The sequence below is a fragment of the Odontomachus brunneus genome, unplaced genomic scaffold, assembly GCF_010583005.1.
Source record: "Odontomachus brunneus isolate Ranch 3 - 2012 unplaced genomic scaffold, Obru_v1 Obru_scaffold_071, whole genome shotgun sequence".
NCBI classification, from domain to species: domain Eukaryota; kingdom Metazoa; phylum Arthropoda; class Insecta; order Hymenoptera; family Formicidae; genus Odontomachus; species Odontomachus brunneus.
In genome coordinates, this window is record NW_022639521.1 from 1222282 (window position 1) to 1248457 (window position 26176).

The 26176-nt window shown below is 31.8% G+C and overlaps 5 protein-coding genes across 9 annotated transcripts in view; 1 reads left to right on the top strand and 4 right to left on the bottom strand.

The window, feature by feature from the left end:
* The window catches only part of LOC116846861 (four and a half LIM domains protein 2), a 642247-nt gene that overhangs the window by 301070 nt on the left and 315001 nt on the right, over positions 1–26176 (top strand). The window lies entirely within an intron of this gene.
* LOC116846885 lies at positions 1376–11799 on the bottom strand. The gene is made up of 2 exons (XM_032821277.1): positions 11021–11799; positions 1376–5175 (listed from the first exon to the last, which is right to left on the bottom strand). Exon 2 carries the CDS (start codon positions 2794–2796, stop codon positions 1516–1518), a length of 1281 nt encoding a protein of 426 aa, XP_032677168.1. The 5' UTR covers positions 2797–5175; positions 11021–11799; the 3' UTR covers positions 1376–1515.
* Positions 15206–16769, bottom strand: LOC116846888. The gene has a single exon (XM_032821281.1). The coding sequence runs from the start codon at positions 16556–16558 to the stop codon at positions 15278–15280; it is 1281 nt and encodes a 426-aa protein (XP_032677172.1). The 5' UTR covers positions 16559–16769; the 3' UTR covers positions 15206–15277.
* Positions 20697–22833, bottom strand: LOC116846890. The gene is made up of 2 exons (XM_032821283.1): positions 22452–22833; positions 20697–22205 (listed from the first exon to the last, which is right to left on the bottom strand). Exons 1-2 carry the CDS (start codon positions 22647–22649, stop codon positions 21372–21374), a joined length of 1032 nt encoding a protein of 343 aa, XP_032677174.1. The 5' UTR covers positions 22650–22833; the 3' UTR covers positions 20697–21371.
* Positions 23084–25945, bottom strand: LOC116846887. The gene has a single exon (XM_032821280.1). It carries the CDS (start codon positions 25511–25513, stop codon positions 24233–24235), a length of 1281 nt encoding a protein of 426 aa, XP_032677171.1. The 5' UTR covers positions 25514–25945; the 3' UTR covers positions 23084–24232.

Sequence of the window (26176 nt, forward strand, 5' to 3'; positions counted from 1 at the left end):
ATCGGAATAATATTACAATTAAGGAACAGAAAAAACTGATTTGGTAATAGCAAAGTAAATTTTCAAGCCTCTCGAAATTGTGTATTAATATTCTTCATCATGACTGAATAAACGATGTGTTACTAGCTAATTCAAATTTCTTGCAAGTGTATGATATACTGTTTCTGGCAATAAATGCAACTTTTATTCATAAAATGAACTGAAATCGAGTATATGGCGAGACAAAGTAAAATTGGCTCATAATTAAGGATCGGCAGAAGGGCTGGAAAGCTTTCGCGGAAAGACCAGAACAACTAATCAGGTATATATTTTATATGTGGCCTTTTTACTCCGTATTACTAAGCAACTGCACCCTACTAGTTATTTACTTTTGGTTATTACAAAACGAAATATATGGTTAACAGGATCGCGAGCATTGATAGAAGAAGATTGCCTCTATCATGTTTTATTTAAAAAATCTAAGAAAAAAGCTTCAGAATTACGAATTAGACTCATCCACAGAGATCGTTATAATAAAAACTAAAAAGTAGCAATTTTGCAGTATTTTGCGTAAATTCTAGCAGTATGATACTATATCAGATTGCTCGTCTAGTGACGTGAAATATTTACGAAATGTTAGAAACAAATCCATGGAATATTTGTGGTTTCAATTTGGAAGCTAAGCCTAGTAGATCAATTAGTAACTCAATAACAAAAACGATATGTGAAAAATGTTATAGAATCTATAACATTTAGACTACAACATTTAGATAATATAGGCTTTCCCAGTTCAGTTTGATTTAACTATTAACAACACGGAGGCTGTTATACTTAAATATCCAAACATCTTATATATATATATATATATAATATTGCGAAAAATATATATAATTTAATGTAACAAAGAGAAAAAAAATATATAAAATACTAGAAAAAGTGGATATCCTTGACATGTCTTTGATCCTTTGATAATTGATTGAAAAATATGTCATCAGTTAACAAATTTACCTATTTGAAAGCAAATAACATGTGCAAAAACTTTTTTCTTCTGTCATTAAAATTAATAGAATTATATGAAATTTAAAATATGAAAATTAAAAGAAAATGCATTGTATGAAATTGTGAAGTACAGCTGAAATCTTTTAGTCCAATATTTCACGATATTTGATATATTTATATTTTAATTATATTATTATATTATTATATTTGATGGACGGTCTGTCCTACGAGAAAATGCTAAAACAAAATACTTGCAATTTATGTGTAGATAGCACATAATGTTCCATGGATATCCTGTGGACGTCCTTAGGACATAGGGATACCCTCTAGATGTTTTCAGGATGTCGCTGAAAGACTTGTGCTGTTAGGACAATGATTATTTGCGGCAACAAATATATCCTTTCAGAAGAAAACAATATAATTATACTGTTAATGTATGCTTTATTAAATATATTAAAATTGAAATATTAAATGTTGAAAATGTATTACATATTGTGAATACAATTACCGAAGTAATAATACAATTATACGCAAAAATTACCGACGTTTGAAATCTTTTAAAAATGTTGAACTGTCACATATAATTAAATACTCATTACGGAAAAACGTACCATCGCTCTCGGGATCCTTGTGTGCTCTTAGAGACATAAATCTGTTTTTAACACTAGTAAACGATATATTATATGTCTCCAGCGTTTCTTGTAATATGTTTATATTGTCATCCGCTTTACTTTTCGATTTAGCTGTTAGCAGAAATGGACACTTTTGAAAAATCATTGCTTCTAAAGTTGTTTTCTTGAATTTTTCAAGTTCTACGTGAAATCCTATAATTATATTTGGATGATCATACAATAAACTTTTCGCAAAACGCTCGTATGGTATGTTACGCCGCTTAACAGAAAGAGTCTTCTCGAAAAGACTGCATCTATCACATAAACTCCGTGTTGGTACGCATACATCTTGTACTTCTGATCCTATCACTGTAATTTGTAATGTTACTTTGTCAGCTAACATATGTAATAACAATTCCCAAGCCGGCCAATTGTCGATACCGTTGGATCCGGCTATAATATGAACGACAAAAAAAGATTGTTTACGTGCAAGGTAAGAGTACATTGGATACTGTATAATCTGACACACGGTCAACGGTTCTGATACCCAATCGCAAAAGTAGTAATCGAACGGATCCCAAAAACGATAACTGTACATGTCATCTGTACCAAAGCACGTTACAAATGATTCGATGTTAATGGGAAAGTTAAATGTACTGACATAATCATAATCGACTAATTTAGATTTTATATCTTGTTCATTTTTAAAATACTCGATATCTAGGACGAAAGAAAATAGCAGACCTTCGCAATTGTGTTCGACATTAGTTAAATTGTGATCAATGCAGCTATTGACGTAGCAGCACTCCTCGCAAATGGTCACCAAGTTAGTCTGCTGGTGACAAATCAGACACGATTTTGCGAACATAAACATCTGCTCTTCGTACGGCTCCAGCTTACGACGTAGATCCTCCTTGGTTCTCCTCAAGTTTTCTTTCTTAAATATCAGCCATTCCTTTGATGTCATACCACGAGTGAACCAGAAGTTCCTCCTCTTACTTATTCTTCTTATAGTTTTGCATATCTCCCGGTGTTGAGGTCGATGCAGCATTTTGTGGTCCTCGCTGCAGTACGCGATCATGTGACATTTGGAACATGATTTTAAATTTCTTTGGATCGTTGTCTTGCAGACATGACAAGCATTTGGATGGAAGAACTTGTTATAATCTTTAAAACACTTTATTCCGTCAAAATTTGATAATTTCATTTCTATCACAGATTGGACTCCAGTGTTTTATCGGTAATATGAATTTAGACGGGTAATATGCGATACTCTTGATCTTGACTAATGAAACGAACTCTTGTATATCTGGTAGGCATGTTCATCCGGTAATTATTCAAAGAACACTGATATATTGTATATATTGTATATACATTGTATGTTTACGGCTGTACATTTCTCTCTGGGTTTCGTAGGATTTGTTGACAATTTGAAATGTAACTGAAGATACAACGACCTATAAAGGCGTGTGAAGTTTCGAGAGGAGATTAAAGTACTTATATAAATTATTAAATATATAATACTAATACATTATTAAATATATAATACTAATACATTACACGAAACCACTAATGAAATACAACTGAGATATTTTTACTCTCGTTATTTAACGGTATATTTAGTGATATTAGTCAATCTATATATTTAGTGATATTAGTCAATCTATTCTACGAGAAACTGCCGAAATAATGTACATGGTATGTGCGATAATTACTCGATCGTGACACATGCAACGACAATACTATTTCAGAAGAAAACTATATAACTATATAACTATATAACTATATAACTAACATTTATAATAGTCCTTCGAAATATGCTTTGATAAAAATATTTTCCATTCATCCGTCGAAAGAGATTACTACATATATTACTATATGTAACACGAGATTGCTACATGTTATACATTTTGTATTACATACTGTTCACAATTACATGAAGTATTGATACAATTATAAAAAAGAGCTATTGCTGAGGAGCTGAAACGTTTAAAGAGCCTAAACTTTCACATATAACTAGATACTCATTACAGTAATATATATTATCGTTATCATAATCCCTATATGGTCGTATAGATTGAAATTTGTTTTTGGATTTAACATGTTTTATTTCAGATATGCCCAGAACGTCCTTTAACCTGTTTACGTTGCATTTCAACTTACTTTCTAATGTAGCTGTTAGAATTAATGGGCACTTTTGTTTGTGTAATGCTCGTATCGATCGCTGGCTAAATCCCTGAAGGTCTATATGAAATCCTATAATTATATCTGGTTCTTCATTCGACGTGCTTTGCACATAATCTTCGTACGACACACCGTAATAATGAATTGACATATTTTTTCGTAAGTATTGACAATGGTCACATATTTGGAAGTTTTTTATATCGAAAGTTAATGAATTTGCATCTATAACTATAATTTTCAATGTAATTCCTGGATACAGTAGATGTAATAATATTTCCCAAGCTGACCAACAGTATATATCCATTTGGTTTACAGTTATAATGTGAACAATAAAATTTTCTGTTTTGTATAGAAAGCGTTGGTACGCAGGATTTAACACAACCTGACATATTGTTAACGGTTGAGATGCCCAATCAGAATAAAAGTAATCGAAAAAAAACCAAGGGCTTTGGTATTTGTCCTTTATGGTATACTTGAGAAGAAATGACGCAATGTCATATGGAAAGCAGGTTGGATTGATACGATGATGGAACGAGAAACTTTTTATATCTTTCTCTCTTTGGATATAGCTAATATCCAGTAGAAGAATTGACCTCAGACTTGTACAGTCGTGCTTAACACAATGTAGATTGTGATCAATGCAACTGTTGACACTGAAGCACATGTCGCATACGATCACCAAGTTATTTTGTTGATGACAAGTAAGACACGATTTTGGGAACATGAACATCTGTTCCTCATATGGCTGCAAATCACGATGTAATATTTGCGAGATTCTTAACACATTATTCTTCCGTAAAATTAGCCACTCGCCGCACACCTTGCCACGAGTGTCCTGCTTGGTCTTATTCATTTCTCCTATGGCTATGCATATCTCTTTGTGCTGTGACTCATGCAGCAGTCTGTGTTCTTCGCAGCAGTACGAGATCATGTGGCAACCAGAGCATGGTTTCAAGTTCACTTGCACTGATGTCTTACAAACATGGCAAAGGTTTGGATGGAAAAAGTTATTATAATTTTGAAGTCCATTCATTCCATCGATTGGCAACACCTGTTCTTTGGACTGGTTCGTGGAACTTTTATTCATATCCATTTGAATACTGCTTTATTTATTAAACAAATTTGAAGATAATATACGAAATTCCGCACCTCTTGATTGCAGTATACGTGGTATATATGTCGATTCGACGGCTGGTCGAAGAACTCTGAATACTTTTTGCGATTGCTTTTAGGTTTCGCAGGAAATGTTGACACACTGATATAATTAGAGATGTATCGACACGTGAAAGTTTTCCAGAAATTAAATTATCGCGATTGGACGCTACAAACGGTGAGATGTTTACAGTTTTATATATTCTTAGAATAGAATATGTCTTTTCAATTATTTCACACGTTTGTTAACCTGCAAACATAAAAGAAATCAATAAGAAAAAGAATCTTGATGTAAAAAGATGTAAAAAGAACTAGAAGTGAAAAGTGAATGTTAAAATAATATAGTGAATTATATATATATATATATATATATATATATATATATATATATATATAGGGTGTCCCATTTTAAAAGATCCACCCTCATAATTCTTCAGTCAAGTATTCAGCAAAAATGTTTCAGACGAAAGTTGTCGGGTTCAGAGGGGAACATCTGAAGGTGACCTTGACTTTGACTTTGGAGGTCATTCTGAAGGTTATTCGAAAGTTAACTTTGCTTTTTAAATAGAAACATTTATTTATTTTTCTTACGGAATTATATTCTACGTAAAGAAAATAACAACTTTTGTTTGAAAAAATTTTTTATACGATCTCTATTTTCTAATATATTTATGGAAATATCTACAAAATTATTGGTTTCAATAATTTTTTACTCGAATTCTATGAACTTTACCGAAAAATGGTGAGAGATAAAAATTGTTTATTTTCTTCTCATAGGGCTCCGAGAATTTTTTTCAGAATTTTTTATAAACTTTTTAGTACTTCAAGAAAATGCAAGAAAATGCAGTACTAAGAAGTTAACTGAAAAAATTCTCAGAGCTCTATGAGAAGAAAATAAATAATTTTTATCTCTTGCTATTTTTCGCTAAAGTTGATAGAATTCGAATAAAAAGTTATTAAATCCAATAATTTTGTAGATATTTCCGTAAATACCTTAGAAAATAGAGGTTGAATAAAAATTTTTTTCAAACAAAAGTTATTAGTTTCTTTACGTAGAATAAAATTCCGTAAGAGAAAATAAACGTTTCTATTTAAAAAGCAAAGTTAACTTTCCAATAACCCTCAGAATAATCTCCAAGGTCAAAATTAAGGTCACCTTCAGATGTCCCCCTTTGAATCCGACAACTTTTGTCTGAAACATTTTTACTGAATATACTTGGCTGAAGGGATGAGAGTTTTTTTAAATGGAATTGCACTCTGTATATATATATATATATATATATATATATATATATATATATATATAGTAAGATATATATATATATATATATGAAAATTTTAAAAATTTATAGCATAGAAAGAAAAGGGAACCAATGTATTTAATAGCTTGTAAATATTCTAATGTGACTAGGATGCGTCAAGTTTGTAAGTCTCAATATTTGATTTTTTTCAACTTTTTCGTTGCATATTTTAGCATATACTTATTAATAAAAATATATGTCTTTAATTGCAATATATATATATGGATGCGCCGTTATAATCTGGACAAAACAATGTTTTATGGAAAAAGTCGTTTATTACAATAAATATTAAAGATGCAAAGAAATTCCACTTAAGGAATCCTTCTTGAAATCTTTTATCCAATATAAACGCTCTACGCCTTTATACCCCTCTCTATAACCTCCTCGATTTTTTATTAAAGCGCAAGTATGCCGTTTTAAAATGGTTGCGATCTATAGCCGCAAACGTTGCCTCGATGGTGTCCTTGAAGGATGGCGACGTTGAGATGCCTGGACTTGTTGCCTTGGTAAAAAAGTTTATAGAGAACGATAGAATAAAATCCTATCGTTCTGTCGTTTTGAATATAGATTTTGGATAGTGATAGAATTTCTATCGTTCAGTTTCCTATATAATACAAATAAAACCCGATTATTATAGAACCAGATAAAATACGATAGGATTTATATCTGATGCTCGCGAATGCTGACGCTTGCGAACGATAGAGAACTTATAGAAAACAATACAAATTGATAGAAATTCTATCGTTCTCAATCGTTCTCTATCAACTTTTTTTTACCAGGGTGGTTTGTTTCTCGACTACGTTTTATATGTAGTAGTTGAGAGGGTTTAGATTAGGGAACTATTAACTAAACTACCTAACATATAAATCATGTCTCTGTCTTTGCCTAATTTGAGGAGAAAACGAAGACAGATATATGAGTTAACTGTCAGGTAGCTTACCAAGAAGTTAGAACAATCAATTCTTATCTACGTATCTAGCCTATCTTAGCGTTAACCAACGCCTACCCCTGAATTCTAATATAGCAGGAATTTCAAATTAAATTTTGTCCGGATTTTAACGGCATCCTGTATAATTAATTAATTAATTAATAAAAAACAATATTTGATATAAAAGATATTACGACAGAGAGAGAGGGACAGACTAAGATTTAAATAAGTTTTAAACATTAAACACAAATAAATCAACTTTATTATATCTAATATATGTTATATGCTCTTACTATATTGCCAGCGACGAGATAATACTAATGATCTTTGACTTTAGGAAAATTTCATAACTCAAAGGGCCTCAAGAGCCTTAAGAGGCTTAAAGATAAGTGGAAAAAGATGATATTATTAACCATTTTTAGTCATCTGATATAGATACTTCGAGAGAGGCATTCAGTATATAGTAAAATATACAGTATATAATAAAATAATTTTTTATAAATATAAATGTTTATAAATGTAAATTTTTTATAATTTATAACTAGTACAATGTTTTAGCATTATTTTAATGCGATATAGATCTACAATGAAATATATTAGGTATTTTTGTAAAATTGCATTTCTATATCTATATTGATTTGATATAAAATTTACCGACAGGAGGTTATTAAACAATGAAAATATTCTATCACACTAAACACTTCCATAAGGTTAATGATCTTTAGTATTACCTTATCGATGTTTACGGTGTGTATGTGTGTGTGTGTGAACCTTCTATTCGAACCAGAGACGAACAATTCTTTAGTGAAAATTGATTCTTTGGAATCGATTCTGAATTGAAATAACTAGAATCGATTTGTTAAATATCAATACAAAAGAATTGCACAATTTTAATCTTTCTTTTATATAAGTTCCATATATCTAATACATCGAATTATATTAATTATATTATATTTTGTCATAGGACTCTTCACTTTTGAGCCGAAAGAGCAGCTAGGATTTCCATCAGCTGAAAACCTAGTTTCTCAATAGATATCCTAATTATTTTTGTTTACAGCCAAATTTACCATTATCGGCTTTTACAATCTTTTGTATTATACACTCGTTGTCATTAATGCCCAAACATTTATTATCATTGAGAATTATTAGGCATTTTCAATCAGACTCATCCCGAGCAGCGTTGGGCCAATGTTAATGCTGCAATTCTAAGCAAATATATGAGTAAATCGTAAAATCGTAAAGTCGTAGCTTATATATCAATTGTCTATTCATAAGTTCTTATGAGTCTTACGAGAACAAGTTACGAGCTTTACGATTTTGTCTAGAATTGCAGTATAAATCTACAGCGGCCAATGTATAATCTACAGCGGCTAACCGTCGTACAGTGGGAACAAATAAAAATTTACTGTTCAAAAATCGTTAAAGACCACAATTTTATAGCAATCGGGATGAATTTTTTTTTAATTAAATCAACGTAGAAAGAAACTGTGGAGCCAAATTTTTTTTAAAATCTTTCTTCTAAATGTTTCAATATTAATAAGAATTTGTAAAAAATTATCAAGTTTTGTGAGCCACTCCAACTGGAAAACTTTCCATCTTTTCGCTGCACAGTACAGTGTACTAAGGTTTTCAGCATCACTGATTACGAATCTGATATAAAAATCAGAATTTGGCAGTTGACAACTGCTAATCTCCTGTCAACATAAACAAAATCATTATGTTTTAACACAGTATATAGTTGCAGTAGGATATATAAATTACGTTCAACATAAATGTAAAGTCAGTATTAGATCTAGTCAGTAAATATCTAATATTTACAGCTGTCTGTCAATCATATAGCCAATATGAAAAAATGTTTCTGTAGCACGAAATGTGTCACTGTAAAGTATATTAGGTTTAGGTTGCTGAATATGAACTTAATTCTTATTAATATTGCATCATTTATTTTTTTTTTAAATAGGGTTTAAAAGTTTTTTTCTACATTGATTAACGTTTAATTAAAAAAAAAGTCATCACGATTGCTATAAAATTGTGGTCTCTAGCGATTTTTGAACAGTAAATTTCTATTCGCCACTGTGCGTCGGCCAACTAAGGCTGCATTCGGGAACGTCACGAGTACTCTCTCTCTCTTTTTATCTCATTCTTGTATTTCGCTCACTCCAACGGCTATCGTCTAGTAGTGTGCATACAGTGTGTGTTTCCGAACGCAGCTTAATATGTGCTGCTAAGTATTTGTTTCTACATTTATTCTGATTATTCATTATCCTAGGAATCGGAAATTAACTTCTAAAGCAGCTGTGATAGTTCGATAGTTTCAGAAATTTAATCCGCGTAAATTAATATTTCTCGCCTGTTTCGTAATCGATTCATCTGTTGTATTTGATGTCAGTTGAAGATATATTGTTATAAACGTCGTTGGCATTAATATGACCAGTATTCATAGTCAGATCTTATATTTAAGACCGTCTTAAGTTTATCTTCAGATGCTTTGTAGCCAATGAAATCATCCGTAGACTAGCTAAAGATGAACTTAAGACAGTCTTAAATATAAGATCCGACTATGAATACCGTCCTATATATCGATGGTTACATTTTATATCATTTAACACGTCCAAGGCATGCACAGGGTTCACTGTTTAGCAATACGATCCTAATATTGAGCGATAACAAAGACAGTCAATAAGAATATTAGAAAAAGAAAGCAATTGGCCGCCACTAGAGATGCAATATCGAAAAAATAATCGATTTTATTATTTAATTATCAGGTAGCTTACCAAGAGGTTGAAACAATTGACCCTTAGTACATATTTTTCGAGGTCATATATTTCATTCGAGTTAGCAATAGTAATGTATAGAATCCGTAAATGTATCGAAAATGTTAAGTAACTGTCGATCTGGTAAATATTTGGACATTTATGACGTCGAGTGTACAAACGTAAAACAACTATTGACTGGATATTTTCTATATTAAATAAACTTAACTTGATAAATTCAGATATCGGATGCAATATGACTTATGCATTAAATATAACAAAATCTATGAATATGGGCATATAATAAAAATCTATTCTTTCTTGAAATAATCAATTCAGAATTGAGTCAGAATCGTATAAAAAAAGATCGAATAAAAGAACATCGATTTCCGTAAAAAAGTTAATTTTCTCAAGAATTGAAATCACACACCCTTAATTCAGATACTTAATTTTGATATTTTTGTTTCTAAAAATAAAATATAATTATTAAAATAAAACATAGTGTGTGTGTGTTGTTGAATTCTTAAAATTATTATAAGGCACATGTTATTTAACAAATAAAGTGTTTCTCATAATATGACATTGTGAGTCACTGATGATTCACTCACTCATTCACGCGACGTGGACGTGGACGAAAAATTGGTCGGCTATGGAATAAGTTAATGATTTATCACGTGACTTTAAATAGATATCAAACAGATATATAAAAAATTCCTATTATAATACACATGCATTACTGATATTTATAAATGCTCTACACGTGACATTTAATTATCTATACATCTATCATTCAATTATACATATACAGAGTGTCTGACGCAAGACACCAGAGGTTTTCGTGTTCACGTACTCTACTCTCGCACATAGTACTGTGTCTTGCATCAGACATCTTGTATATATCCAATAAACACTAAGTATCATAACCAAGTACATAACACTTAATGTAGCAGTTTGTAGGACATAATATCGATGTTATATTACCGATACTTGGTATAGGATAGTGTGAAAATAGGTACTTTCGCGAATAAGTTTCAGTTATACACACATACATACACGCACGCGCGCGCGCGCACACACACACGCCACGTATAATGTGTATATATAAATACATACCTTTCTTCCTTCAATAAATGGTTAAGAACGTTCGAGCAATATTCCAGATGTCTCTTAACAATTGAATTACACTGCATCAAGCACAAAAACTACGAGACTATATTATATATATTCGTACGACGTGGCAATTTGCTCGGAGGATACAAATAAGATGTTCACAAATGGCATTCTGAAATGTAACTGAAAACGTGTTTACTAAGAATCTGCCTCTCTCCCTTCCTCTCTCAATATATATTTCCAAGCGCTTGATAGAACTAATGCCGGAACATTACTTTCTCTCCATGATAAATAGAAAATAAAGCTTTGAAACCTCTGAAAATAAAACTAAAGTGTATCCCAAAAATCACAGGTACCTCCGATCGCAGGTAGGACCAAACACGTCCTTAACTAGCGGCAGTTAGACCAAAACTTTTCCAATGTCTGATCTTCAATATATGGACGTGGACGCCCAAGTAGACCGAACTTGTTTACTAAGAATAAGTAATTCTTGAATAAAAGTCGATTCTTTAGTCGATTTTTAATCAGAAAAATTAAAATTAATTTGGCAAATAAGAACTATAGAATGTATCTATGGAACTATAAAAGTATCGATTGCCTATATATCAATACGGACAAATTACTTAGTAAAACTTTAAACACCGTTTACTTTTTATATAAAAGACTAGTATATCTATTGAATTATTGCTGCGTTCCGAAATTCACTGCCAGTACTGAAAATCTATAGTTCTATGTGAGTCACATAGACGTTCTATGACGTGCACATAGAATTCTATGTGACGTACACATAGAATTTTAGCACTAGCTGTGAACTTTGGAACGCAGCCTTTATAACAAATTAGAATAGGCGTTAATCTAACAGAAACTAATGTCCCTAAAAGGTAGTGTATAACATTGGCTGCGTTCAGCAGAGAAAGCTGCTTTGCAATTGTTGTAAAATTCATGAATCTGATTGGAATATGCTCTTAATTTTGGTTAAAGAACATGTACCAATCAGATTCACGAATTTTACAACAGTTGCAAGGCAGCTTTTTTTGCTGAACGCAATCAATGGCTGCATTCAGCAGACTCAACAGTTGCACAACAGTTGAGTAATTTGTCAATGTAATTGGTCTAGATTTAGGGATCTAATAGCAAGAACCAATAATTGTTGATTGCTCACTGAGCGCTTTTTCTGCTGAATGCGCCCAATGGCTACACTCAGTGGAAAGAGCAGTTCAGGGAGCGCTTGATGATTTCGCTCCTGATTGGTAAATATTCCTGTGTCCACGAAGAATCTAAAGGAATGCTTCAATCAAACAGAGAATGCAGCCAATTCTTCGGATCTGAGTGTTAGGGAATCCTTCGGAATCGATTTTGATCGGAATATTTCCATTATTCTATAGATTTCTATTGTTTTTTCTAAGGAAAAAAAATATCCCAATTCTGAAAAATTCCATAATACGTTCTTCATTAGTTCAATTCGCAGGTCCCTCAAAGTAGCAGAATCAATCACAGCCATTAGCTGCGTCCAGCGAAACAAAGCGATAAGTGAGCAGTCAGTGATTATTGTTCTTTACTGTCAGATCTCGATAAATTTAGATTAATTACTCAACTGTTGTGCAACTGTTGTGAACGCACCCATTCATTGTGTGCATTCAGTACTACAACTGTTCACTGAGCGCTCATTGAGTTCTTGCATCTGATTGGTGTATTTTTTTTAATCCAAAAGAATATACCAATGAGATGCAAGAGTTCACTAGCAGAAACCAAACCAGTCTATAAGGACGAATTCACACCTTGGATGAAAAGTTGAGGACAGAAAGGCAGGAGCCAATCAGAACTCGCGCTGGTGGTCAGATAGTAGTCGACGGTTTACAGCCGGTATTCATAGTCGAGTCTTATGGCTCCTGCACACAGGACGCGGTAAAGCTTGCCGCGCGGCGGCAGCCAATCAATATGTTATTTTTCCGTAAGAGCTAGAAGGTTATTAAGAAGGAGGGAGAGAGAGAAAGGAGGGGAGATAGATAGATAGAGAGAGAGAGAGAGAGAGAGAGAGATTAACGAAATTAAAATATAACTTTAGATATGACATGGATGTTCTCTCAATTATCAAAAGACTGAATAGATTTTTTTCCCATGACGTCCCGGCCATTTAAGGTATTCCGTAAGGTTATTACGGAAAGCAGCATATTGATTGGCTTCCGCCGCGCGGCAAACATTACCGCGTCCTGTGTGCAGGAGCCATTACATTTAAGAACATTTTAAGCTCCATCTACAGATACTGTAGCCAACGAAATAATTCGTGCAGCATCTGAAAATGAACTTAAGACGGTCTTAAATATAAGATTCAACTATGAATACCGGCCTATGCTTTTCTGCTAGTATGAGTTCTAATTGCCTTTATTTTTTCAATTTTTCTACCAAGACGTGAATTTGTCCTAAAATTAAAACCATCTCTAAAGTAAATCGCCCTTTTTATCTTACTGTGGGCCGACTGTTCCAATCTTTCGGTAAGCTATTTATTAAATCATATGTCTGCCCAATGAAAAATTTTTCATATATAATTATATAAAATTATATAAAATTATATATAATTATACATAATTATATATTATTATATATCAAATTTATCCATTCATGTTTATACATTCTACTTATATATATAATTATATATAATTATGTATAATTATATATGTAAATTCATATATAATTTTACATAATTACGCATAGATTTATATGTAATTATACATATTGTTAATATAAACATAATAATTTTATATGATTATGTATAATTATACATAATTATGTATGGACAAATTTCATACATAATTTTGCATGAAAAATTTTTTATCGGGTGTCTTCGTTTTTTCTTCAAATTGGACAAAGACAGACGTATGATTTAACTTTCAGATAGCTAAGACCAAAAACTAAGACCATCTCTAAAGTAAATCGCCCTTTTTATCTTACTGTGGGCCGATTGTTCCAATCTTTCGGTAAGCTATTTATTAAATCATATGTTTATCTTCGTTTTTTCTTCAAATTGGACAAAGACAGACGTATGATTTAACTTTCAGATAGCTAAGACCAAAAACTAAGACCATCTCTAAAGTAAATCGCCCTTTTTATCTTACTGTGGGCCGATTGTTCCAATCTTTCGGTAAGCTATTTATTAAATCATATGTTTATCTTCGTTTTTTCTTCAAAGTGGACAAAGACAGATGTATGATTTAACTTTCAGGTAGCTAAGACTAAAAACTAAGATCATCTCTAAAGTAAATCGCCCTTTTTATCTTACTGTGGGCCGATTGTTCCAATCTTTCGGTACGCTATTTATTAAATCATATGTCTGTCTTCGGTTTTTCTTCAAATTGGACAAAGACAGACGTATGATTTAACTTTCAGATAGCTAAGACCAAAAACTAAGACCATCTCTAAAGTAAATCGCCCTTTTTATCTTCATGTGGGCCGATTGTTCCAATCTTTCGGTAAGCTATTTATTAAATCATATGTTTATCTTCGTTTTTTCTTCAAAGTGGACAAAGACAGATGTATGATTTAACTTTCAGGTAGCTAAGACTAAAAACTAAGATCATCTCTAAAGTAAATCGCCCTTTTTATCTTACTGTGGGCCGATTGTTCCAATCTTTCGGTACGCTATTTATTAAATCATATGTCTGTCTTCGGTTTTTCTTCAAATTGGACAAAGACAGACGTATGATTTAACTTTCAGATAGCTAAGACCAAAAACTAAGACCATCTCTAAAGTAAATCGCCCTTTTTATCTTCAAATTGGACAAAGACAGGACGCGGTAATGATTTAACTTTCAGATAGCTTACCAAGAGGTTAGAATAATCGACTCTGTGTTCTACAGGGTGAGATACGTTCAGCGTTGCAAGCACTTCAATGCCACGGATAGATCAAACATTGAAATTATGCAACAATATTAGACATACAACCAATATCGACACAATGTATATTAGTGAACCAAGGATTTCATGACTGCTCTTTTAGATTTTCAAAAATATTATAATTGTTAATTTTCAAATAGAAAATTAATTTACGTACTAACGTACGTGCGACAATAAAGATATCTTTTCAGAGAGGAAAACAATATAACTATAAAAATAATATGACCATATAACTACTCTAATGTTTTTTTAATATGCTTTATTAAAAATATTATTAATTAATATAATATTATATAGTTAATTTGTAAAAGAAAAATTTATTATATATCGCAAATAAGCTAGAGATCGGAGTGGTAATTGTACAATACGCTATTTAGGATTTAAACTCTCGTATATAATTAAATTTTCATTATGAAAAAATGATGTATTGGTTGCATAAGACTTGTATGGTCTTAAAGATCGATATTTATTTTTGGTAACAAACATAAATGGTTGGGCTACGCACGGCATTTCCTCTAATTTCTGTATAATTTTAGAAGTTTCATTGTCTGTTGTAACCGTTAAAACCAACGGACACATCTGAGAATTCAATTTGTGTATATTTTGTATTTCTAATTTATTAAGTTCTATATTATATCCTATAATAACATTCGGTTTATCGTATTCCCAATTAATCACATAATCCTCATATGACAAATTGTGATATTCTGCATACAAAATCTTGTCAGAAGAATGGCACAAGGTACAAGTATCCGATATCAGCCTGTATCGATTTTCTAAATTTGGTTCTATCATTGTAATTTTTAGTATTGTTTCTCTGGGTAGCAGGTGTAGAAAGATTTCCCATGCTAACAAATTGTTCACATTCATCAAAGTTCCGGCTATAATATGAATAACGAAGGTACCTTTTTTCTGCAGAAGATAACAATACTTTGGATCTACCATAACGCAACATAGTGTCAATGCTGCTGATGCCCAATCAGAATAGTAGAAATCGTAAAACGACCAATAAGTATGTTCCCTGTCTTTTGCAAAGCGCTCAACAAATAACATTGTGTTATCGCATATATCATCTATCTTTAATGAGGTATCAAACCTTATTTTTTCCACATCTTCTGCTTTCATGAGATACTCGATATCGAGAGCAAGAGAGATATGCAGATTCTTACAATCGTGTGTAAAGTTAAGTAAATTATGATCAGCACAACTATCAACGCTACAACACGAAACACAAGTGTTTACCAAATTAGTCTGTTTATAGCACATGAAACATGATTTTGCGAACAAGAACATCTGCTCTTCGTACAATAGCAAATTACGACCGAGCTCCTGTTGAATTTTTATCACATTATTCCTCTTAAATAAAATCCATTCATCTAACGTCATGCCATCACTTTCCCTTATATTGTAATTTTTATTTACTTTTGTTACTGCTTGGCATATATCGATGTGTTGCTGTTGGTGAAACATTTTGTGATTATCACTACAATACGAAATCATGTAGCAGTCGGTACACGTTTGCAGTTCACTTTGCTTTGATGTCTTGCACACATGACACACGTTAGGATGAAAAAAGTTGTTACATTTTTCAAGATCATTTATTCCAGTAAAAGATTGTAGTACTATCAGCTCGTGTCTATTTATTTCCATATTAATTTCTATTTGAATATTAATTTATTGATAGCATGTATTTAGAAATAATGCTCAAGTCTTCACGATTTCACCCAAGTAAGAAACACTTGTATATGTAATATATATATCGATATGACGGTTGATCAGAGGATATTGAATATTCTTTACAGTTGCTTCTGGTTATCGCAAAATTTGTTTACAATGTGAGGTATAACTGAAGAATTGCTAAGGCCGTTACGTCTTCATTTATACCTCACATTGTAAACAAATCTTGCGACAACCAAAAGCAACTGTAAATAATATTCAGTATCCTCTGATACTGTCGTATCGATATATATTACATATACAAGAGTTTCTTACTTAGGTGAAATAGGTCTTAGGCCTAGAACGCAATACATCGTATTTCGCTGTCGCATGTCGGAACGCAACCAATAATCCAATGAGAAGAACTCATTCTCAAAAAATAAATTCTCTCATTAGACCATCAACTGCCTGCCGACATCCAACTCCGACGTACGGCGTATTGTGTTCTAAGCCTTAAGGGATGTCGGAGTGTCTACAAACCTGTTTTGTGTTTTACATCGTCCAAACTGAACTGATCGAAAAGCGCTTTTACACACTTAAAATACTCTCTAAAACACACCCGGCAGATATAATATTTCCATTGAAAACGAAAAAAAATTTTTAAGTTAGGTGTTTGTTAGCATAATTCGTAGGTTATAATAAATTTCTATGATGCATATGAAAAAAAGGAAATATCTTCCTACTACAAAATATTCTAAGGAATAACGTACAATCTTCAAAAATATGCTTAAAAGTTTTAGAAAATCAGTTTCTTCTGGAAAATTGCTATTACTTTTTGCTAAAATGTAGATAAAACAGAGCAGTTTAGACATCCATAATAGTTCACGGATACTGCGCTAGTGGCGCCAGTGCTACAATAGGTCACTGTGGCAGAGCTGGGAAATCTTTCCCGGGCGCAGTGGCGTTTTGTTCCTTCCACTTCTCACACAGAGACGTTTTCGTCCATATGACTACGACTTGTGATTGGACTGTGTCCAATTGTCCCGTGTCCAACTGATATACACCCTAACTCATTTACCGTATTCTGCATGATCATGTACAAGTTTCCTATATAATTAATATCTCAATAATTATTGCGAATATCGCAAAACGGTATAGGACTTTTATGTTCATCTCAACTTGTTCTACGTTCCCACAAAATGCCCGGAGGAGAGTGTGAGACACCCTGTATATACAGGGTGTCCGAAACCTTTCTTGACACAAATCGTAGGAAAGTAGAACGGATTAAACGGAATAGAAAAGTCAAATACCATTTTGCGAAATTCGCAATAGTTTTTAAGTAATTAATTATTTTGTCTGAGCAAATAAACGCGCTCGGGTCGGCGCGCGACCGTGATACACGCGAATCGCTGCTCGCTGCGTTCCTCCACCTATAGCTATGCTGTATCTCGTAACTATGGTAACTATGATACAGGTTGGTCCACGTAAAGTATTACGTAAGCTAATAACTCTAAACATATTTGTCCTATCAAAAAGTTGTTCATGAGAAAGTTTCACATATTCAAGGGGCATTTCTAACTACGTAAACAAAAATCCACTTCCGTCCCCCTTTGAAGAGGAGCAGGGAGTAATTTCAAAGTTTCAAATGGGACCCCTTATATAATGTTATATATTTGGATTCTACGGGAAAAAACAAGTAAACTTTGTCTGAAACATTTCTTTAGAAAATGCTCCTATCAAAAGTTATAAACATTTAAACTTTAATGTAGAGTGCATTGAAATTAATGATAAATTAAATAAGACTCATAGTTTTTCTGTTTTGTTTTATTTTATTAAATGTTCGAACTATTGACCATTAACATCTAAACACTTATTAATTCTTTTTACAAAACTTTGCCTAACTCTAAACAACATTTCTGGGATCACTTTAGTGCAAGCTGTATGTATTCTTCGTTTTATTCTTCTTTCGTCGTAAGTGGTTGAGATGACTTCCTCTTTGATATATCCCCATAAAAAATAGTTCAAAAGTAAGTAAGTAAGATCAGATAAACGAGGGAACCATTGAACAGGACCTCCCCGATTTACCCACCTGTCACCAAATATCTTATTTAAAAGAGTACACATTGCTCTAAAGTCGTTTTCGTTGTATCGCGAACACAACTTTGTGTCAATGAAGTTCATCATAAATGAAATGGCTAAAAGTTTAAATATTTATAACTTTTTAGGAGCATTTTCCAAAAAAAATTTTTCAGACAAAGTTTACTTGTTTTTTCCCGTAGAATCAAAATATGTAACATTATAGGATATGTAACAGTATAGAAGGTCTCATTTGAAATTTTGAAGTTACCCTCTGCCTTTCTTCAAGGGGGAACGGAAGTGGATTTTTGTTTACAAAGTTAGAAAGACCCCTCGAATATATGAAACTTTCTCATGAACAACTTTTTAATAGGACAAATATGTTTAGAGTTATTAGCTTGTAACACTTTACGTGGGCCACCCTGTATATATATTCTGAATATTCGAACATTGTGAAAAATGCGATAAAAAGTACGGTGTCATCTGAAAAATATCCGTGAACTAATTTTTCGCTCTACTTTATCATAGTTGTCGGAAAATCTAACCACATGTAATCATAAACTGTTCTGCAAGCTTTTCATATCTTTTTTGGCATCGAAACTAAATTCTGAAAATGTAGTAGTGATCTTTGAAATTTTCCTGATTGAAGCATCGACAATTTCGGTATGTACAACCTACAGAATGTTTGTATTAAACAAATATTGCACTAACTGACAACAAAATTTAAACTTAAAATTTAAATTTATATTTTTATCGTTTTCGTTACATATTAAGCAATGCTCCAATTTATTTTTGCATGCACTTTTGTTGTATAAAAACATTTGTAATTCTGTGCAAGCGACAAGACGTAAACTTTGCCAAAAAAAAGTCAATGTTATGCCGATAAAGTTTTCATGTCCGGCATCCCTTTAAGCGGGAGCGCGGCGAGGGAGAGAGATGGAATTTAGCCAGTAATAATGTCTAGAAGTAAATAACTTCGTGCATATATACCAATTTCGTGTGTGTATACATACATATAATTTAGCAGTTATTTGGAAGATATTGGTAAGATATTCGCAAATATTTCTGCATATCTCAAGAAATACCGTTTTATTTATATTTGTGAGGAAATCTAGAGACATGCTAGTGATATTAATATACTATCATCGAGGATAGTCCATAGCAATTGGAAAAATAGAAATATTGATATTTGCTATCAAGTATTCTCTAAATTTCTTGGACTGAAAACCAAAAATTCACTTAAAGCTATAGTGAAAATATTGTCACTTAAAATAGTAAATCCGATAATGGTTTACTTAAACACTCTTAAAATTATTTCCGACGCCATGTAGCTAAATGTTTCGATCGGTTAAAGTGAACTTGTTTCAATGAATATAATATAATATCAGATTTGTTTTTAATAAATTTGTTAAAGTGAACTTGTTTCAATGAATATAATATAATATCAGATTTGTTTTTAATAAATTTGTTAAAGTGAACTTGTTTCAATGAATATAATATAATATCAGATTTGTTTTTAATAAATTTGTTAAAGTGAACTTGTTTCAATGAATATAATATAATATCAGATTTGTTTTTCAATTTTGACTGAAAATATATTTACTCTACAATCCGAAATAGAGAATTTAATAGTATTCAAGAATAAAATTACTTTCGATATATTAAGAGATTCGATTGTCACTTTTTACTTTGTATTTTATTTCAAAGAATCCCAAAGAATCCCAAAGAATCTAAAGATTAGCATAACGCGAATAAACTTAAATTCGACGATAATAGTTTAAGTAACATGTACATTCTGGCTAGCAGATACTCATATATTAGAATACTAAAAATATTATTTTTAAAGAAGATAAGCAGAAAAAATCATTTTCTGAAAAACTTGTAAACTTGTAAATTGCGTTGTACTAATTAACACATAAGTAATCTGAGTTTTAGAGGAATATGATTAAAAAGAAAGAAGAAAACCAAATACTGTTCTTTTGTGTTCAATGAAAAAATTAGAATCATACAATTATCACATGCACAATATTGGTGTACAATTTCAGGAAAAATGATATAATTTTCATCATTATATGTTTTATTAAATAAATTTATAATTTACTCATGAATATTTCATAAATATATATTTGTAAAACGTTCATGAATATGAATGAATATTTTTTTGTAAAACGTATCATTTACAATAACATCACCTACAGATAAATTTTCCTGGCGCAACTATGTTATAATGAGAAGTGATTCCTTGAAGCAATTAATTGAATTACTATCGAATGTAGCATCGGTATTTCAAATATAATTTTACTATAAATTAAATAAAAATTAAATACGTATAACCATAGTTATTACCGAACTACGTGAATACCGAGCACACATATGTATTTTAAATTTGAGTGCACAAAAATATGTATGGCATATATTATGTATTATGATACGTAATATATATATCGAAAGTAATCAGTCTTGAAATAATATGATACAAATATTATGTATTTAGTATATAGTCATTACACAAAATGCATAATGTGTGTTATACAACGTGTATGAACGTTATACAGAATCTGATACGCAGAGGAAAGGAATACAACTGCCACTTTAATGCTTTCTTCAAAAATATGTTTTACTAGAAACACTTGTGAAAAGAAAAATAATCAGCGCAAATATCGTAAAATTGTCATTTGTAAGGAGAATCCGTCCTATATTGTATATCGAATATTGCAATTCAATATTATTTTTAAGGGTTATTTTCGTTTCTGCTTGGATTAATTAAATCCGAATAGATAATTAAATATTCATTAGGAAAAAACACAGAATAATCCTCATAGTTTCTATGTGGTCTACAAGATGCGAATGCATTTTTTTTAATAACAGTAGGCGTTAGAGGTAATTTCAGTATATTTTGTATCTCTGTTATGTTCTCTTGCGCTTTGCATTTCGTTATAGACGTTAGAATTAACGGGCAGCGTTGACGTTGTATTGCCTTTATAGTTTGCGCCGATGTCTTATCCTTCTTAAGTTCTACGTCAAATCCTAAAATAACGTCTGGTCGCATATGCAAAGTGCTTGTAAAATTGTGATACAACATACAATGACATTCGTATCGAAAGTTTTTATTGTTATCGATGCAAATATCACAAAGCTGCACGCGATAATAATTCTCTTGTAACTCAGGCCCTATCATTAAGATTTGTAGCTTTGTGTTTGGACAAAGTTCATGTAAAACGATTTCCCAAGCTGATAAACTAAATGTATCCATGACGTGTCCAGTTATGATATGAATAATGAAGAAACCACGTAATGGCAGAATATATGATAATTCTGTATCCTGTATCCCGAATAACAGCGTCAGCGGTGACGAGAAGACATCAGTATAGATATAATCACACATAACCCAAGAATTTGAACATCTATGATGTAGTATGTACTCTTGAATAAATGACGGCATATCATGGACATTTTGTTTGTTTATATACAGAAAGTCTTCCGGAATTGTACTTCTGTCTTCCTTCCTGTATCGCATATCGTAGAATTCCAGGTTCAAACTATGCCCTAGTATTATGCAAGTGTGCTGAAAAGGAGTTGAACTGTGATCATCGCACACATTGACAGATATGCATTTATCACAAGCGACGATCAGGTCATCCTGTTTGCGGCAAACAATACACGATTTTGCAAATAAGAACATTTGCTCTTCGTACTGCTCCATATTACGAAGTAGCATTTGTTTTATACATTGCATATTCGCCATCTTAAATTGGGCCCATCCCTCCACAGACATGAAACGAGTGTTCCATATGTTTTTCTGCTTACTCACACTGATTATAATCTTGCAGATCTCCTTGTGTTGCGATTCATGTTGTACTCTATGCGTCTCGCAGCAGTAAGATATCATATAGCAAAAACACAATTTCAGCTGATCTTTCGACTTGCAAACGTGACAAAGATTCGGGTGGAAAAAGTTGTTATAATTTTCAAATATTGATTGCACTTCACGTAATCTTTCCGTTGACATTACGTTCAGATGTCTATGCAATTGACGTATGGAAACAATTTCTAGTAATATTAATTTGGATATTATATTTGATTAAGTATAAGTGCTGTAATCGTCATGTGTCGCTTTGGTGACTGCTCGAAGATAGACTAACGATCTTTAGTGTTTTTGCGTGTTGACAATCTGGTTTGTATTTGGAGATGTAACGAATTCTGTGAAAGTTCCTTATACAATAGAATGTCGCGGTTAAATTTATCCGCATGGAGAAAAACATGTACGATATCATATTATATATATATATATATATATATATATATATATTATTTAAAAAAAAATATATATATATAAATATATATATATATATATATATATATATATATATATATATATATATATATATAAATATATATATTATTTAAAAAAATATATTTTTATTCTCAGTGGAAGCCTTTGAATCCTGCAGAGATTTTTGCTCTTATATATAATCTCAAGAAGATTCATGTAAAACTAAAAAGAACATATTCTAAACACAGTCTTAAAATTAAAGGAAAATGTATTTAAAGTTAAAGGAATTTCGTCCTACATGAACCAATCTTTTCGCTTAATTGCAGCGTAGCTTGCCCGAAATTTAGGTTATACATTAAGCAAGTACTATCGAACTTGTAGGGCAGTGAAGAAAATCAATGTTCGGCAAGAAAAATCTTTGCAATCGAAGATTGTCATACACTTTATACATTTGCGTTCTTCAAGGATTTCGATTTCGTCATCATCTTCCTTCTAGATCCGCGAAAAAATGCATAATAAATTGTGAGTCTCTTCTATTAAATTATTCTATAAGCTTAATTCTTTCTTAGTAAGCCAAAAATATATGATAGTACCTCAGGTAGTAATAGTAACTATGATTTAAAAAAACGCCTTTTCAAAATATGTTTTATTGAATATATTTGGAATATTTACATAAAAAAATCCATTTACTATTTATAATGATATTGTTAAAATGACAAAACAATCATATGCGGGAGCTGCTATTATAATTTTATCGCTTTAAAAATTTTTATTATTAGTTTATATTATTATAACATCATATCATAGATAACTAAATGTTTATTACAAAGAAATATATCATCACTCCTATACATATAATTCTTATATAATCCTGTACCTCTGAAAATATTTTCAATTTTCATAATTCTCGGTTTGACTTTTGGGTGATGTCACATGCTCATCGATTTGTTTCCAAATATTAACAAACCCACGAGACATCAATCTCTGGAGATAATATTGAACATTACTCTACATTAAATGTTAAAGAAATATCAGATTCATAATACTTATTAAAAATATAATCAGTACTTTTTTTTAGAAGTTTTCATAGTATTTTCAGAGAACAGCAATAGCTAATTTAGAAATTACTAAAAAGTTCTCAATATAATTTTCTTTTAATAGGAATTCGTCGTTCGTTACACTTTCAAATACGTTACACTTTCTCTTTTAATAACATATTTAAAACTCAACAAATCTCGTAAAGAAAAATTGTAATCATTAATTAAAAATTTCAAACACATATCATTTGTACAGTCACCAGAGTGATGACATAATCATATTTACTTGCTGCTGACTTGGATTGGTTCTCTTATAAACATTAAGTCCACATATATAATTAAATAGTGATTAGGACAAAAAACATAATTATTCTCATGGTTTCTATATTGTCTCCAAGATACGAAATTATTTTTTGTACTAATAACAGGTATTAAGGCGGACCTGTCCAATATTTTCTGTATCTTATTTATATACTCTTTCGCTTTATATTCCGATTTAGTCGTTAGAAGAAAGATGCAGTTTTGACGCCGCACTGCTTGTATAGTGGACGTCATTATCTCCGCATCACTAAATTCTGCGTTGAATCCTATAATCACATGTGGCGGTTGTAAGTCCCTACTAACTACGTAATCGTGATAGAAATTACGATAATACTTATATTGAAGTGTCCTTTCTTGGCTCAAGCAAATATCACATAATTCAATGTCATGGCATTTCTCTTGCAAATCTGGACCTATCATTATAATTAGTATCTTTGCAGCTGGACCACATTGATGTAAAAGGAATTCCCAAGCTAATAAACTATTTATATCGTTAAAGCTTCCGTCTATAATATGAATGACGAGGGTAGTCCTCAATGGCATATTGCGTAACAAATTAGCGTCTCGCAATCCGTAAAACAATGTCAACGGTCTAGAAAAGTAATCAGTAAATTCAAGATGAAAAAACTGCAAAACTTCTGCCTCTCGCATCCACAGTTGTAGAAATGATTCTGTATCATAAATAGTGTCTGGGTCTATATACGAATCTATTTTCCCTAACACTCTTTTGTTAGGGTCCTGTTTAGCTTGAGAGATATCTAACATAAAACATTGTCGTCTATTTGCACAGTTATGGTCCTTTTGAAAAAGCAAAATGTGATCACTGCACATGTTGCCGTATAAGCAGTGACGACAAATGACTTGCAGGTTATCTTGCAGATGGCAAATGCGACACGACTTTGCGAACAAGAACATTTGTTGTTCGTACGGAGCTAAGTCGCGGCGTAGCTCCTGCTTGACAGCTTCCATATTCTCTTTCTTAAAATTGTTCCATTGCTTCGTCGTACCACGGAAGTTGAGCATGTCTCTGCTCTTACTTACTTTGACTATAGCCTCACAGATCTCCCGATGTTGTGGCAGATGCAGCATCATGTGTTCCTCGCTGCAGTAATAGATCTTGCGGCATGCAGGACATTCTTGATACACGCAATCCTCCTTACAAACGTGACAGATGTTTGGATTAAAATAGTAGTTATAATTTAAAACGGGTGATTCAAGTATTTCTGGTCTGTTTTGCGTCATTATTTTCTGAACAGAATGTCTTTAAACTGTGACGCTTCTCGGAATGCTTTATTTATAGTATCGATTCAGAAACAATGAGTGAAGCACATCGTGCGCGCCGATTTAAGAATATTATGTATATGCCAATATAGATGTTGATTAGGTTCTTGTTTGCCAATATAGAGGTCGATTAGGTTCTTGTTTGGGGGACACTAATAAGATATTTACAAGCATTTCGCTGTGTTCTCGCGTGTTGATAATCCGATTTGTATTTGAAAGTAACAAACTACGAACTCCTCGTTATCACTTGGAATATTGGAAGTTAACGCAAAGTTTACGACAGATTATATGTACCTTATTAACGCGAAAGTTTGTTTCTTTTCGAGAAACTTCCTAAATTAGTATACATTGATGTAATAAATTAAAGTGAAACAATATATACTTCTCTCACTAACTTATTACACTAGTCTATGTTTAGAAAGTTCTTTGGAAAAGAACAGGCTTATTATATGATACCAAAATCTTTTTCTTCATATCTATTTTGTCAAACCAAGTCTATTTTATAAATTTACATAAAAAAATAATACCAGGTGGAAAGAGCATGTCAAATAAACTCTAATAGTGGATGTGTGAAATATTATACTTATATGATTGTCATGTTATCCTTATGGTAACAATTGTGGT